The sequence below is a fragment of the Apis florea genome, unplaced genomic scaffold (assembly GCF_048593485.1).
Source record: "Apis florea isolate Af1SG1 unplaced genomic scaffold, ASM4859348v1 contig_2492_pilon, whole genome shotgun sequence".
Classification (NCBI taxonomy): domain Eukaryota; kingdom Metazoa; phylum Arthropoda; class Insecta; order Hymenoptera; family Apidae; genus Apis; species Apis florea.
In genome coordinates, this window is record NW_028256593.1 from 1,544,583 (window position 1) to 1,559,159 (window position 14,577).

Sequence of the window (14,577 nt, forward strand, 5' to 3'; positions counted from 1 at the left end):
AAGATATATTTATTATATTTAGTTTATATTTTTAAGAAATTTAAAGAGATGTCTGACAAAGAAATGACATTAATTCCTTTTATTCTATTTTGTTTTTCTTTTATTATTTGTTTTTTTATTTGTATATGCTTTTTTTAAATTTATAGACTCAGTTTTATCTGATTAATTTTATTATCTTCTTTGCTTAATCTATTGATTGGAAATCTTTATAGTCTATATAGTCTTGAATAATAAAATAAATTATAATAATAAAATAAATATTCAATTCAATGTTCTTATATAATTATATATATTTATTTATATATTTATATTTTTATATGTCAGGAGTATATATATTTTATATATAATTAGTTCTTCTATATATCATAAAAGTTTTATATATTTTTATATTTTAAGATTATATTAGATAGAATTTAGTATTTAATAGTACTTAATAATAATATCAAAACTTTTTTGTGAGAATTTCGAAAATAAAAATCAGTTGCCTATTACACAACAAAAAATATTATTTAAAACATAATTTTTATGAAATCAATATATATTTGCAATAATTAATTAAAGAAGAATTAAATTTAAATGAAAAATCCATAAAAAAAAAACATTAATGTATCGACAAAAAACATCGATATTTTCAAAATATCGATAAATCATTGCTATCTCATATAACAAAAATATATTGCATGCAAGTCTATTTTATACATAGTCTGTGCTGGCATTGGAATACTATATAATTCAAGATATTCTATGAAATTTATTTTCTAATTTCTTCATTGAAATATAATATAGATTATAATAAATCCGAAATAAATTCAGTAGTAATACATATATATATTTCATATATATTTATATATTTCATTAAGTAATAAATAACTTTATTTTTCTTATTAAAAAACTGAATAAAAGGTAATTTATTAACTTATATACAAAATAAAAAAATTTTTTTCTATATATTTATTTTTATAAGAAAATAATTAAGAATCATATAAATAGATAATCATTGTATATTTTTTTTCTTTATTAATATTATTAATATTAATTAACAACTAAAATGAGATATTTTGCGTTAATTGTTTGATATCTTGTGTTAATTGTTTCATTATAATAAAAATATAGATTAATTATATTCAATTGAATTTTTATTGTATTTGATCAATTAAAATTTTAAATAATTGTATAAAATAAAAAATTCAGTTTTTTAACCTATAAAATTATTGTAGAAAAATGGCAAGAGAACCGGATGAAGAGCTAAGAAAAGCATTCTCGCAATTACACGAGAAAATGATTGATACCACACAAAAATTGAAGTTAGCAGATTTACAAATTGAAAAATTAAAACGATCAAAACAATTTGCTGAATTAACAATGAAGGAAATAACCTCATATCCAGAGAACACTAAAGCATACGAATCAGTTGGCAGAATGTTTCTTTTAGACAACATGGATAGTATAAAAATTGGTCTCGAGAAACGGATGAAAAATGCTGATGAAAAAGTGAAAAATTTAGAAAATAATAAAACGTACTTACAACAAAATTTAAAAGAATGTGAAAACAACATAAGAGAAATGATTCAACAGAGACAAAATAAAGATACCTCTGGTTAAATTTTGTATCTTTCTATTATCGTTGCTGCCGTATTATTTACGTTAAAAATGTTATATTTTTTTTCCATCATCTTATTTACTATATTATTATATTGTTATTTATACATGAAATAATATTAATTTACAGCGCATTATGATAAAATAATCACAATTTCAAATTTACAATACTTGTAATTATTTCATTGTATTTATATTCTATTCTATATTTTTTATTTATTAATCAATAAAATTTTTTATTATAAATTGTAAATGTTTGCGAAATTTAAAACCTATCAAAAACATTGAGTATAAATCTTGTTTCTAATTATTAATTTATTCCAGCAGAATTAATACATACAACAAACGATTTTCAATGATTTGTCAATTCATTTTTTATTCATTCATTCTCTTACTCTTTACACACTCATTCAAAATTTTTTAACTATATCCTAAATTATTCTTAGAAACTTATATGCCAACATAAGAATTTGGCAGATCGATTAGTTAAATTGAAATGCTCTATAACACGTCTCGAACCTGGGGTAGAAAAAATGGAACAATATGTTTACTTAAGATTTTTTAATGTTTCTGTATTTTATAATTATATTTATAATCGTCCTTCTCTTTTCTCTAATATAATGCATGGGATGTGAGACGTGCCTTTTGACCTTACTCGTTATAAGAGTGCTACAATATATACATATATATATATATATATATATATATATATATATATGCATATGATATATAATGCATCAAAATGTAATTGGACAAGTATATACAAAGTATATTTATTAAATGATCACGATATTATCAAATTTCTTCCTAGGTCATTTTTAGTCATTTTGGTGACTTGTTTCAATAAAATAATCGATCTCTAAAGATTCGAATTACGTATCAGAATTATATCACCATGTGCATTATAATATTTAAGTATCAAACAGACTTTGTGCTTCTGTTTTCTTCGACGTGGTACGCAATATTTATTTTAAATTGAAAGTTTGACAATTAAAGTGCGCACATATGAAGAATCTAAATGGGAATCCATGCATTACAATAGCATGTAAAATTGTATACGAAATGAATTTTCCCGAATATAATATGAATGTGAATGTCAGTCTTAACTAAAATGATTGCCATTGTTCATAGTTTATGGTATTTTTTATATCAATAATGATATTTAGTATATGCAATCTGAACTGAAATCCCTGAATTCACAAATACACATATCGAAGGACACGTTTTTGACTAATTAAGTCTTTTTGGCATTCGTCAGTAAAATATTATTGCAAAAAAAAATTGCAAATAAATTATACTGAACGATAAACTGCATGAATCAATTAGCGCATCTTAAATTTAAATTGCGCAAATCTCTGTAATCTGTACTCGTTTCTTAAATAAGTTGTTATTTTCGTTTGTATTAAGTAAAATGTACTTATCATTACAATATAATACACACGCCGGTCGATGAAGAAATATAAATCACTCTTAATTAGCTTAAGAAAATAATTTATGCCACTTTCTACAAGGACCGTATATGTATAAATACAAAAACATGATAATCTTGATGCTAAACGCCGAATGTACACATAATAAATACAGAAATAATGTAATTTAGATGTAACATTACATATGTGTCTGCATATCTATGTCTGTTTTGTTACTTCTTTATCTTAACGCCTTTTTTAATAAAATTCAGCTAAAAATCGTAATTTACGAAAAATAATGCAGCGCATACAATCTTGTTAAAACATAGTGTTAATATGCGCCATTATGAGTTTTCAATTGAGCCAATGTTTATTAATCATTTACTATTCAAGCTGCAATATAAATTATTTTTGTAATAATGACTATAAAAATTAAAGTTCTATATTAAAATTTTAAAAATTTAAAACTTATCGCATACCTGTGAATCCCTGTGGTGGTTGACCTGGTACTGAGTATTGTGGTCTAAAATTTCCGAAATTAGCTGCACCAGCAAATGTAGCTGGTAATTGTCCACCAGAAAAACCTGCTGGAAATTGTTGCGCTAACAATGCTGCTTGACCTGATTGAGAATTATTTCCGCCTGGTGCAGTAGCTGCTAATCGACTCAATATAGATCTCTCTGACATTTGAAGTCTTTGTGCAACAGGTGGAATACGAGCTAAAGTGGCTGGTAAACGGCTTACGTCAGATTTCATATCAGATAATAGTTCTTCTAATTGATTTAATACCTATAATAAAATAATATAAAAATGAATTATAAATAAATAAAATAAAAAAATATTCAATAGAGATATTACTTTATGCAAAACAGCATTTGCTGGTTTATTTCCTGCAAGACTTTCTTTACTAAGATGTTGATGTGATTCTGCAAGGCACTCAACTTCGGCAAATCTTGCATTTAAGCTCATTGCAGGATGATTAGGATCTTGTGTTAAGTTTAGATATGCAGCTCTTCTTAATTGTTCTTCTATCACTAATGCTTGTTCCAACAATTTAAAGCGTCTAGCTAAAAATTTATTCTTTATTTCTAAGAAATTACCCTTGCCCACATCCATTTTAAATGGTTCATTAATTATTGCGAACCTGCAAAATAATATTAAAATAGCATATATTTATATTAAACATAAATTTTCCTATTATAAATTACCTGATATCGTTTTGAATGTCTTGCCAGCGACCATAACCATGTGTAACAATACCAGCTAATAACCAATAGTCGTGTCTTCGATGCCAGATTTCATATTCACGACCAGGAACTGCAGCTTTTTCTTCATTTAACCATAATGTGTGTAATTCTGTGAAACCTCCATCAGCTATGTTGAACATGAACTTACGTTTAGGTTTTATCGTTTCTGAATCACAATCCTTTATATCTTTTTCTTTATTATCTTTCTCCTAATGTAAAATTGAAAATTTTGTTAATCTTGTAAAATCTTATTAATTTTTCTAAATAAATTGCATTAGTTTATTAATGTAATAATAAATACTTCTCGTTTTTCAGTTTCTTCTTCATCATCTTTAACGATAACTACATCTTCTTCAGAATCTTGCTTTGTTTTATTTTCAATATTTTCAACTTTTTCATCATGTTTCGTTACTGACTTTTCTTCTTTAATGTCCAATTTATCCTTCTCTTTATCCATTGTTTCTGATTCTGCATCTTTCTCCTCTTTTTTCACATCATCTTTATCTTTATCTTTCTCTGTATTATTTTCTTCTTCTTCTTTAGAATCCTTCGATTCTTCTTTCACATCTTTCGTTTCCATAATCTAAAAAATAATTTTTTTTATTACAAGTTTAATTGAAATTTATTTAATTTTTAATAATTAATACAATTATATATAATATATAATTATAATAATTATATTAATATAATTACTTCTTTATCCTTTTGTTCTTCTTTGCATTCTTTTACTTCAGAATTATCAGAATTAGATTTATTAGTATCAGTAGTTGTAGTTCCAGATATGGCTGTTGGAGTTGGAGTCGCAGCAGGACTTGGACTAGCAGCATTAGAAGTAGCTGGTGTTGCACTAGTACTACTAGTTCCAGTTACTCCATCTCCACTACCATCTACTTTTACAGGTTCTACTGGTTTTCGTATCATTTCAGGCATCGAATAATATCCATTAATGTGTTCGAATTCTTGCACCTATTAAATAATAAAAATGATTAAAAAGAAATAAAAAATTAATTGCTAAAGAGTTTTACCTTTTTTCTTATCAAAGACATTACACCAATTCTTGTTAAAACATGCTGTCTACTGAGACCTTCTCTCGGAACACCGTCTGCAAATGTTTCGGCATTGTCTGCACCAGGTTCACAGAGATGCCGCATAAAAAGAGAAACATATGCTTTGAAGTTTTTTTCCGATTTGCCTCTTAAATCTCGCACCAGCCTGAAATGCGATAATATACTTTAACAGTACTTTAAATTTACTGATTGCGGATTATATCTCGAGCGAATAACTAACCACTGAGAATTAAATGCATCTTGTGGTGGCATACCGTAACGCATAATTGCATTTAAAAATGCTTTTCTCTGCCTAGCATTGAAGCCCAATACCTGAATTAAGCAATCACATTTCTTCTATATTAATTTTTAAATATAAAAAAATATAAAAAAAAAAGAAAGAGAAAGAGCATACTTCAATATTTCCATTAACTCTAGCAAGCAATGGAGGTAAAGGTCGATCTTTTTCGTCTCTCCTTTCTAATCTTCTTCTACTTCTTCGAGATAATAAATCTCCATCACCCTTTTCATCAAAATCGTCATCTTCTTTATCATCATCACTAGGAGCACTGAAATCGCTATTATAATCGGAGAGATTCTCCTGCCAAGGTTGGTCGTCCCTTGTACTTTGATCTCCAGTTACTCCTCCATCATTATAGTTTACTTGTTTACGTATTCGTTTACCTAAAAATAATTAAATTATAATTAATTTATATATTTATAATTAATTTATATAATTTTGTATATAATTATATATAATTTATATAATAATATTATACATTTATATAATAATTAACCTTTTCCAAGTGTTCTGGCTATATCTTCCTGTTGTTGTTCGTAATGATGTCTTAATAATTTGATCCAGTATGCTGGATCAGTATTCTCAGCTTCCTGTTTGATAATTTCAGTATCAGCTTCTTCTTCTGTCTCGCCTTCTTTTGTTACATATGATGCTACTTTGAATGAACTTAAATATTCATTGGCCCAATTTTCTTTCTGCTCAATACCTTCCTTGCTTCTATCTAATAATTCAGCCACAGCTTTATCATCATAATGAATAGCTTCATCTTCTTTACCTTCTTCCTCTTTAAACAATTCCTCAGTACCTAATGTAAAGGAGAATTATAGATTTTCATATTCAAATTCTATTTTTTTTATTATTTTTATATATTTTTTATTTAAATGTTAATAAAACTTACCAAATCGTAAAATGTCATCAAGTTCTTGTTTACTGAAATTAGCACCTTTTCCACCCATACCAGGTCTTACGACTAAATGCGTTAACATCATTTTACGTTTTGCCACTTGTGTAACTCGTTCCTCGACAGAGTTACGAGTTACGAATCTATAGATCATGACTTTGTTAGCTTGGCCAATTCTATGAGCTCTACTGAATGCTTGAATATCGTTATGTGGATTCCAATCAGAATCATAAATAATTACAGTGTCAGCAGTAGCCAAGTTTATACCCAAACCACCGGCACGAGTAGAAAGAAGAAATACAAATTGTTGTGCACCTATTAAAAATAAACTTATTAATTTTCTTTTTGTAATAAATAATGAAACTATTTACATACCAGGTGCATTAAATCTATCGATAGCTTCTTGTCGTTGGGCGCCAGTAATATTACCATCTATTCTTTCATATTTATAACCTTCTCCTTCTAAATAATCTTCGAGAATATCCAACATTTTTGTCATTTGAGAAAAGATTAATACTCTATGTCCGTCATCTCTTAATTTCTTTAACATTTTGCTCAATAGAACAAGTTTTCCTGCTGCTTTAATTAAAGCAGATGTTTCGTAACTTCCATTTGGTGCGGTTGGTGCTTCTTGAGACGCAGCTGGGAATAAATAAGGATGATTGCAACATTTTTTTAAATCCATCATAATATTCAATAGCGATACTTGTTGACCTCCTCCTTTAGGATTCAATGCCTCGAAGTTTCTCGTTAATATATATTTATAATATTTCTTTTGCATAGGAGATAATTCAACACGGACAATGAATTCTGATTTACTTGGCATATTCTATAAATAAAAAAAGAAATTAATAAATAATATAAAATCTCTATAAATTATATAATACCTTTAACACATCAGCTTTTAATCTTCTTAACATATGTGGCCCAAGTAATTCATGTAATTTCTTTACTTGTTCTTCTTTCGAAATATCAGCAAATTCATTTTGAAATGCAGCTAAGTCATTAAATTTATCACGACATAGAAAATTCAATAGATGGAACAATTCTTCCAGATTGTTTTGTAAAGGAGTTCCAGTTAATAATAATTTATATGCAATATTATAAGATGCTAATAATCTAAAAAACTTTGATTGATTAGATTTGAGCCTATGCGCTTCGTCTACTACTAATACGGCCCAATCTATTGATCCCAAACACGCAGAATCAATTGAAATCAGTTCATAACTTGTAAGGAGTACGTTAAATTTAATTTGGTTCGATCGAATCTTTGATGCTCGACCTCCACGAACAGCACCTTCTTCAAATGACAATTCATTTTCTCGAATTACAATACGACTATCTTTATCACCTAAAATTAATATAAAATGTTATAAAATCTTATTAATTAATAAGAACATTAATGAAATTATTATTAATTATTGATTAAAGTCATTTATATATTTACCAACATAAGTAACACAATAAAAATCAGGTGCCCAAGTTTCAAATTCACGTTCCCAATTAATGATAGTTGATAGGGGAACAGATACCAGAAATGGTCCTTTACAGTGTCCCTCTTTGTACAAAGAATAAAGAAATGTAATAGTTTGAATAGTTTTTCCCAGTCCCATTTCGTCTGCTAAAATAGTATCTATGCCTTGACCCCATGAATATCTTAACCAATTTAAACCCTGAAATTATGAAATTAAAAAATAAATAATTGGTATAAATATTGCGATAAAGATATATACTTCTAATTGATAAGGATGTAATTGCATTCCAGTCTGATCTAAATATTCTGGCTGTCGCTCGTATTTTTTCTTAAGATCTGTAGTAGGTTTATCAGGTGGAGGAGTATATCTTTTAGGCGTTCTTTCTTCATCATCAATAAGTTCACGAGTCTTTGATTTCTTGCCTTTACCTGGATATAATAAAAAATATAATCACTTTACAGTTCATAACATTTGATTAAAAAAAGAAAAAAATTAATTAACCGACTCTTCTCACCCTTCTTGCCCTTGCGTGAAGAACTACCATCACAACAATTTGCGGCTCTGAGATCTAAATAATATTCAATAGCCTGTTTTAATCCAGGAATATCTTCATGCTCATCTTCCCAAGTTGCCTGATCATATCCTAATTCTCTCCATTTAACAAGATATGTCGCTCTACCATCTCTTGAAAGTCTATGATTGATTACTCTATGTACTACAAGCCATTCTGGACGAACTCCATAACGATAAAATCGTTCTTCTAAATTGTATTCATCTCTATTAGTAGCACCGTCCTGTTCTTTCAATCGTTTTACACGAGAATCGCTTTCATCCAATGGTTCTTCCAATTTCGGTGGTTCATCCATATCATATTTTCGTGAATAATTTCTAATAATAATAAAATTAAAAAAAATTATCAATAAGAAAAATTAAGTCTATTGTGTAAGTACATACCTAAACATAAGAGGATGGAAAACATCAAGCTGTAATTCTGTAATCCAATCACAATGCCAATAGGACATATCTGCCCATTTCACAAAGAATTCGCGCATTCTACGTTGTTTGGGAGTAGCTTTACTAGTTGAAGGTTCTTCAGAAGGTGTTTCTGGACAGTCCTTCCATCTCCATGTTAAGATCTTTGCAACTAAGAAATTAAATATTAATTAAATATATATAATGCATTATTTTTTATTTTTAAAATACCTTTTCCACGTATAGGTGGACAAGAACATCTAGGACACTTCCAATCACCATCAGGAATTTCTGAAAGTGGTGGATTCAAACAATGTGTATGATAAGCGCTAGTACAACTATCACAACATAGCAATTCACCACCATCTTTACATATTCTACAAAATTCCATATGCTCGTCATCATCTTCTGCTGCACCTGAAAAAAGAATTAATAATATAAATTACAATTTGTTTTATTAATCAAATACACATAAGCATGTTGGGAAAGGATAAAAGGTTTAGGGTAACGGGAAGCTACCTGCAATACCTTCTCCTTCACAGTGAGGACAACTCCATTTTCCTTCAGGCGTTTCTTCTAATTCAGGTTCTAAACATACCAAGTGATAAGCTCTAGGACATGTGTCACAAAGAATAATTTCTCCACCTTGTTGACATACTTCACAGTAATCCTGATGATCAGTCTATGTAAAAGAAATATAAATATTATAAAAAATATTTTATATATTTATTCAACATAAAAAACATGATTATTAATCAAAGAGAGTCTAATTATACCTGAAGACCTTCTTCTCCATCTGGAAACTTTGATGTAGTTTTTGTTTTCTTCTTCTTTTTAGTTTTATTTCCGATTTTGGTTTTCGCCTTTCTACGAACAGGTGGTTCTGCCGGTGGTTCAATCCCGCTTTCTTCTATATTTCCTTTATTTGTCCCATCTGCACCAACAGGTTCCTCTGCATCTGCTAACATCTGCTCAAATTCCATATCTGAATCTCTGTCAGTACCAACACCACTACCTTCTGCTTCTTCATCTGAACTTCCCCGTTTACGTTTTCCAAGTTTGATTTTAAGTGTTGGTACTTTAGAAGCCTTCTTTCCTTTTTTTGCTCTAGATCCACGTGATTTTCGTTTTCTATCGCTATCTTCATCATCTTCTTCTTCATCTTCACCTTCTTGTACTGCACCACTACGATTTGCTCTTGCATTTCTACTATCCTCATCTACATTTGCTGATGACACATCTGTATCTGGTTGTGTATGAGGATTTAATTCAGAAAAATCACGCCATTTAGCAGCTACTAACATCATAAGCTTTGACATTGGAACCTAAAAATAAATAATAAAAAATATATTAAAGATAAATAAATTATTGAAAAAAATAATTTAGATTTGTTAGAAATGAATTTACTTTTGGATTCTCTTTTGCTAGAAGTGGTCTAACATGTTGTTGAAATAATTTATAGGTAGTTAAATTTTGAAAGTCTGCATCAGTATATTCAATTTGTACATCTGTCAATCCAAATGTGTTACAGACTTCTTCAATTGTGGGCATTCCAGTTGTAGGTTCTTGGCTAGGTGGAGCTGATGCATTATGACTAGATGATTTCCTGGAAGAAGACTTTCTACTTTTTCTATTTCCTGCATAATCACTATCATCTCCAGCTACATCACCAGTTTCACCACCACCTCCAAAATCACTTTCCTAAATAAAAAATAAACATTTATATAAATAAACTAATCATATTTATGAAGATAAAATAAAAATAATTACATCTCCAGAATCAGATTTTTTCTTTTTCTTTTTTTTCTTCCCCTTCTTATCTTCACTACGTGCTTTCCGTTTTTTCCCTTTCTTTTTTTTTCTTTCCTCTGGTTCATAATCATCATCTTCTTCCTATATAAAAAAAAAATATTTTTTAAATAATAGAACATTTTTAAAAAACAATCTATATATTAAATACTAACTAGTCTTTGAGATTCTTCTGCATCAGATGAACCATCCACTTGTTGATTAACATTTGAAACTTGACCTCCAGTTTCATCTAAATCATCTTCTCCTAGAAGTTCAATATATTAAAATGATATTTTTATAAAAAATAAAATATAATTATCAATAATGATATTTCATAAAAAATGATATTTCATGTAAATATATTATTTATAATGTTTTATAATACTTTTATTTTTCTAATATAATTTTCATGTATGATTGATATTAAACTAAATTTTCACTGGCTATCTTTGACTTATATAAAATCAATATCTGTATTCATTATAATATAGGCTTAAGAATAGTCAATATATATATATATATATATATATATATATGTATGTATATATATATATATGATATGAGTGTGCGCGCGCGTGTGTGCATTTTTCAATAAAATTAATTATATGAATTAATATTTTATGGTTTGCCAATAATATTATTTATTATATATTATATTATTTTTTTAAAAAACAAGCATTTTATATAATTTATAATTATATGTATATAAATATTTCACATCAAACCGTTTGAAAAAATTTCTATCATAATATTACGATAATATGAAAAAGATAAATATTTTGTTATTCGTTTTTCTAAAAAATTCTTTTTCTAAATTTAATATATACACATTATAAATTAAAATTTTTAGTTAATAAAAAAATTTCTAAAGAAAATTTTTATTAATTTGTTAATTTCTAAAGTTTTAACATAAAATGCTTAAGAAAGTATAAAACAGGGAAACAATTCAAACAAATGTTATTGGACGAAATGTTCCGAGTTGCGAAATGATGACGGACTGATAATTGCCAAATCGATAGTAATGTTTTATAATAAACCGATTTTTTTATTTCTTCAGTGTAATCAGAATGATAAAATCAATATAATATAATATTTCTGTAAAAAAATAAATATGCGCGCAAGTATAAGTATTATTTGAAAATGAATATGAAGCTTAAATTAACAATCAAAATACATAAATTATTTTAGATTAATCCACATTCGATGAATGCTTTGTCGTGCGTCCGCCATTTTCTTCGAAAGGGCTTACCACATTAAATGTATATGTCTATATTTTATATTCATAATATTTTCAGTTTTATATTCATTTTTGATTATATAGAAAAAACTGAAAACGAAGCTATAATCATGATTTACATCTCAAATTTTTAATAAATCCAGTGAAACATAAGTTTTCAAAAAACTCGTACCGGTTACTTATATATTGCGATTAATAATGTGTATATATGGACACATATATAGACATACCAGATGGTAATGTATATATTACAAAATTATTTAAAAATTCTACTAAAAATTATAATCGGTATTTTTTTCTTTTTTATTTTTTTAAAGAAATAAAATTTACAAAGAAAAATTTTAAACAAAAATTTTCAAAACCGAAATATATACAATAAATAAAGTTACTTTATTATTTCACGATTGAAGCAGATCATAGCGCATCTGCATATGCAATAAAACAATGCAACCTTTTTAATATTTCGAATTGAAAACAAGGAAAATCAAATTCAAATTCAATAAACAAGGTTAATTGTATGAAGTAAAATTTACTGAAAGATCATTAAACATGAATTATGTAAAGAGTGTATTGAGAATAAGGCAAAATATCCGATATTAAATAAAAATTCAATTGTTGAAATTAATATATTAAATCGTAGTGTCATAATCTATAATGTAATTATTATAAAGGTCTCAAGAAAATTGTACCAGAAATTTTGTATTGAAAACTTTGCAGCTATAAAAATAAAAGAAATTCAAAAAGCCATGTGATTTCTATATTACTATTGAATGTAAACAATAACCTATACTTGATTATTTTGCTTTGCATTTAATGATGATTAATTGCATTGCGATTGCAAAAGATCCATTAAATTTCCAAATAAAGTATCGTTAAATGATCATAAAATTATTTGACAATTCAAAGGTTAATTCTTTCTTTTTTGAGAAAAGACAAACAAATTTTAGCAAATAGGAATTTGATAATTTTTTCTATAACGATTAACCTGCCATTGAATCAAATAAAAACATATAAGAATTACAATGAAATGGAGAATAATAAGATAGCGTGTGGAAAACCATAGAAGGATCAATTGACATGGCAGCCATCGTACGAAAAGCGCGCGTCCTGCGTGTTCGAGGATATAACTTTCCGGTAGCATTCGTGATCGAGAGTATCCCTTTTTGCACTTACCCGCGTAGCTCTCGTCTACCTCCTCATCGGATGCCATTCTCTAGTATCGCAACAAACTATACACTCGAAAAACACTGAGCTGAATTTAATCACTCACTAATCAAGATGTTCACTGTAGAAAAACAGTACGGAAATGCGACATTAAATGTTTGTACCTCAACGCTCTCCGCGTTTTAGTTTCGGCGTGCCGTCACTTCGTCTTGTACGTGCACCGATGTGCACCTACTGCTGTATGCTTCTTCTTTCACGCGATTCGTCAGTTCTCCTCATTCCTCCCCACTCATACTGATTTTCTCTCCCCTCGCTTTCCCCTCTTCGTTGTGTGAGAGTTCGTTTCTTCCCCTCTTTCTTTTTCCTCGTTTCTCGTTCGCCCCGTTACAGTGTGCTGTAGTTGTATACGAATATATACGAATGATCCTTAGAATTTACCGTATTTATTTCTTTTTCTTTCTATCTTTCCTTTCTTCTCTTATATCTTTTACCGTTTGTGTCTATCCTTTCATGATTTTTTTAGAATAAATTTTTAATTTTTGAAAAAAGATTCCTTTTTCAATAATAATATATTTCCGTGTACATATATGTATTCGTTATAACCGGTCTCTTTTGTTTCTTTTGTTGTTGATTTTTTAATCTTATTTTTATTTTTTTTTATACATTATTTTAAGATATATTTATTTAATGTTTTTAAATTTGATGAATTCAAAATATATCAATTTCTATTATAAAAAAAATTACATTTCAAAAACATATATTACATTAATAATTATTATTAATATAAATAATATATCATCAATTTTTAATGATTAGTTTTGTATAAGAATTCCACCATATTAGTTCGATATAAATTATAGCAAGTTTTAATAGTATGCGTGTACGGATTTACGGGTATGATTAATAGTCGAGTAGTACACATAATATACACATATATATACATATATATACATATATAATGCACTCGTATATCGACCTTTTTGATGAAGACAAAATAATTGAACGCAATTTATATATTATTTTTTTATTCGGCATGTTCATTTTTAATTTGAAAAATATATCGTAATTTACAGATATTATTGATTTTGCAATTAATGCAAAATCATGCAATTAAAGTATTCGATAGTATTAATACACTACATACAATAAATCAATCATAAATTAAAATTAAGAAATTGATTATTTTTTTTTTTAATAGATTTAGAAATACGTTTGTATCCATATATGTATATATATAATTTTTCATAAAGAATTCTTTTATTTTTGATATAGAAAAAATAATTCAATTAATTTTTTCTATTCATTTTCATATATTCTATATCAAATGAAATAATATAAACCTAAATTCAACATAATAAAAATATATATTTGATTTACATTTATATTTTGATAAGAATTAAAATATTTTAATAACATTACTTAAAATTATATAGAG

General features: G+C 27.2%; 2 protein-coding genes and 1 long non-coding RNA gene across 4 annotated transcripts; 2 read left to right on the plus strand and 1 right to left on the minus strand.

Annotated features, from left to right (window-relative positions):
• The first annotated feature begins 641 nt into the window (after positions 1 to 641).
• Pfdn1 (prefoldin subunit 1) lies at positions 642 to 1,852 on the plus strand. Its single transcript, XM_003694072.4, has 2 exons — positions 642 to 903; positions 1,218 to 1,852. The coding sequence occupies exon 2, from the start codon at positions 1,222 to 1,224 to the stop codon at positions 1,600 to 1,602; it is 381 nt and encodes a 126-aa protein (XP_003694120.1). The 5' UTR covers positions 642 to 903; positions 1,218 to 1,221; the 3' UTR covers positions 1,603 to 1,852.
• Positions 1,853 to 2,979: 1,127 nt separating this feature from the next.
• Positions 2,980 to 13,385, minus strand: Mi-2 (chromodomain-helicase-DNA-binding protein Mi-2 homolog). 2 transcript variants are annotated; one of them, XM_086905992.1, is made up of 24 exons: positions 13,152 to 13,385; positions 10,915 to 11,006; positions 10,721 to 10,843; positions 10,358 to 10,651; positions 9,727 to 10,275; positions 9,470 to 9,632; positions 9,182 to 9,367; positions 8,933 to 9,122; positions 8,493 to 8,866; positions 8,237 to 8,406; positions 7,951 to 8,176; positions 7,391 to 7,854; positions 6,879 to 7,332; positions 6,501 to 6,818; positions 6,099 to 6,407; positions 5,717 to 5,985; positions 5,543 to 5,634; positions 5,281 to 5,467; positions 4,949 to 5,221; positions 4,557 to 4,838; positions 4,217 to 4,464; positions 3,867 to 4,152; positions 3,488 to 3,797; positions 2,980 to 3,401 (listed from the first exon to the last, which is right to left on the minus strand). In XM_086905992.1, the coding sequence occupies exons 1-24, from the start codon at positions 13,186 to 13,188 to the stop codon at positions 3,397 to 3,399; spliced, it is 5,901 nt and encodes a 1,966-aa protein (XP_086762118.1). In that variant the 5' UTR covers positions 13,189 to 13,385; the 3' UTR covers positions 2,980 to 3,396. The 2 variants fall into 2 exon arrangements, with proteins under 2 accessions (XP_086762118.1, XP_086762117.1); XM_086905991.1 differs by having other exon boundaries at positions 5,281 to 5,485.
• LOC147657908 (uncharacterized) lies at positions 11,733 to 12,725 on the plus strand. Its single transcript, XR_015291542.1, has 2 exons — positions 11,733 to 12,214; positions 12,296 to 12,725. It is a non-coding gene; the product is annotated as an uncharacterized LOC147657908 (long non-coding RNA).
• Positions 13,386 to 14,577: the final 1,192 nt, after the last annotated feature.